The 1,768-nt window shown below is 46.7% G+C and overlaps 1 protein-coding gene across 1 annotated transcript; it reads left to right on the top strand.

Annotated features, from left to right (window-relative positions):
• The first annotated feature begins 219 nt into the window (after positions 1–219).
• LOC108481539 (uncharacterized) lies at positions 220–1,446 on the top strand. Its single transcript, XM_017784657.1, has 3 exons — positions 220–347; positions 450–959; positions 1,047–1,446. The coding sequence occupies exons 1-3, from the start codon at positions 220–222 to the stop codon at positions 1,444–1,446; spliced, it is 1,038 nt and encodes a 345-aa protein (XP_017640146.1).
• Positions 1,447–1,768: the final 322 nt, after the last annotated feature.

Below are 1,768 nucleotides of genomic sequence, written 5' to 3'. Positions count from 1 at the left end.
CTTAAGCTAAGTCCTCTTCACTAGGCGATATGTCGAATTTAAACACTAGCAAGACGCTGATGTCACCTGTTACATAAAATGGGTCTGGGTCAGGGTCTCATGATCGAGTGGCTAAGGACAATGCACTTTCCCAGGCCATGTTGAGGATTTTGGAAAGGGTCGTTGGGGCCAATACTGGAGTTAGAGGCCAAGGGTCGATTACGGAATGACTCCGGTCTAATGCAGCTGAGATATTCAAGGGTGTCGCTTGGATCGCCCTTAATGTGGGTGAGTACTGGACTTGAGGCCACAGAGAGGATCATAGACGATTTGGACTGTACCCCCGAGCAGAAGCTAAAGGGTGCAGTGTCACTATTGAAAGATGAGGCTTACTAGTGGTGGTTTACGGTTAAGGAGGACACTCAGCTCGATCAATTATCCTGGGGGTTCTTCAAGACTAACTTCCACAGGAAGTATGTAGGCGTCAATTATGTGGATACTTGTAGGAGAGAGTTCTTGAGTTTGACCCAGGGTGATAGATCAGTGGCCAAGTATGAGGCCGAATTTATGCGACTGAGCAGCTATGCGAGAGGTATGGTGGCGACTGAGTATGAGCGATGTGTTCGCTTCAAGGATGGCCTAAAGGATAATCTGAAGGTTTTGATAGCTCCAAAGAGAGAGCAGCATTTTGTTGCAATGATTGATAAGGTGAAGATCGCCGAAGAAGTGAAGCACGTGGAGCGCCAGAACAGAGAAAGAGGTAGGAATAAGAGGGAATCAGAGCCCTCAAATTCCGTTCAGATGCTTAAGAAAAAGGCTAGAGTTGATAGGCCGATCAAGTTTGGGGTTCCTATAGCCGCTACTGGACAGCCGCCTTGTACTGACTGTGGTAGACTCCATCAGGGCGAGTGTTGGAAAAAAACTGGGGCTTATTTGAGGTGCTGTTCATTAGAGCACCGTATTAGGAATTGTCCGCGGAGGTCCGACTAGATACAAGCCCCGAGTACTGGTACTGGACCACCTCTGAAAGTAGTTTAGTAGCCACTGAGAGGTTGTGTTCAGGCCAGAGGTAGTAATGGATTGGGTTGTGGTCAGAGAGCACTGGACAGAGGTGTAGGTCAGGCTGAGGCGAGGCAGCCGGCTCTATTTTATGCTACCTATTGTCGTGAGGAGGTAGATACTCCAGATGTCATCACGGGTACATTTCTTGTTTATGATGTACCATATACTGCATTGATAGATATAGGATCCACTCACTCTTATATAGTCTGTACTGTGTCCGAGAATTTGGGTACCTTGGCTGAGAGCACTACGAGTGAGGTGACTGTACTAAGTCCGTTGGGGCAATCAGTAAGGGTAAATAGAATGTTTAGGGATGTCCCTCTAGAGGTTCAAGGGACTATCTTTCTGTTTGATCTGATGGAACTGCCTTTTGGAGAGTTTGATGTGATATTGGGAATAGACTAGGCACCGAGTGAGCCTAGATTGTGCCTTAAAAAGGGTTGTACTGAGAACTGCAGAGGGCCGCGAGGTAGTAGCATTTGGAAAGCATCGAAATTATTTATAAAATATGATTTCTGTATTAAGGGCCGAAAAGTTGGTTCATAAGGGGTTTGAGGCATATTTAGCCTACATCAGTGTCCCAGATTATGGGGATTCAGTGGTTAAGGATATCAGGACGGTTAAAGACTTTCCAGATGTGTTTCCTGAAGAGTTTCCAGGGTTACCTCCGAGCAGAGAAGTGGAGTTTAGGATTGAGCTTCTTCCTAGCACAGCTCTGGTGTCCATC

This window comes from Gossypium arboreum, chromosome 5 (genome assembly GCF_025698485.1).
Source record: "Gossypium arboreum isolate Shixiya-1 chromosome 5, ASM2569848v2, whole genome shotgun sequence".
Taxonomy (NCBI): domain Eukaryota; kingdom Viridiplantae; phylum Streptophyta; class Magnoliopsida; order Malvales; family Malvaceae; genus Gossypium; species Gossypium arboreum.
This window is presented reverse-complemented; position numbering and strand designations above follow the sequence as displayed.

Excerpts from the sequence above, each read along its gene's own strand:
- LOC108481539 (XM_017784657.1), top strand. The coding sequence starts at position 220 with ATGCAGCTGAGATATTCAAGGGTGTCGCTTGGATCGCCCTTAATGTGG. Across the intron at positions 348-449 it reads CAGAAGCTAAAGGGTGCAGT|GAAGTATGTAGGCGTCAATT; the intron begins GTCACTATTGAA and ends TAACTTCCACAG. Across the intron at positions 960-1,046 it reads ATTAGGAATTGTCCGCGGAG|AGGTAGTAATGGATTGGGTT; the intron begins GTCCGACTAGAT and ends TGTTCAGGCCAG.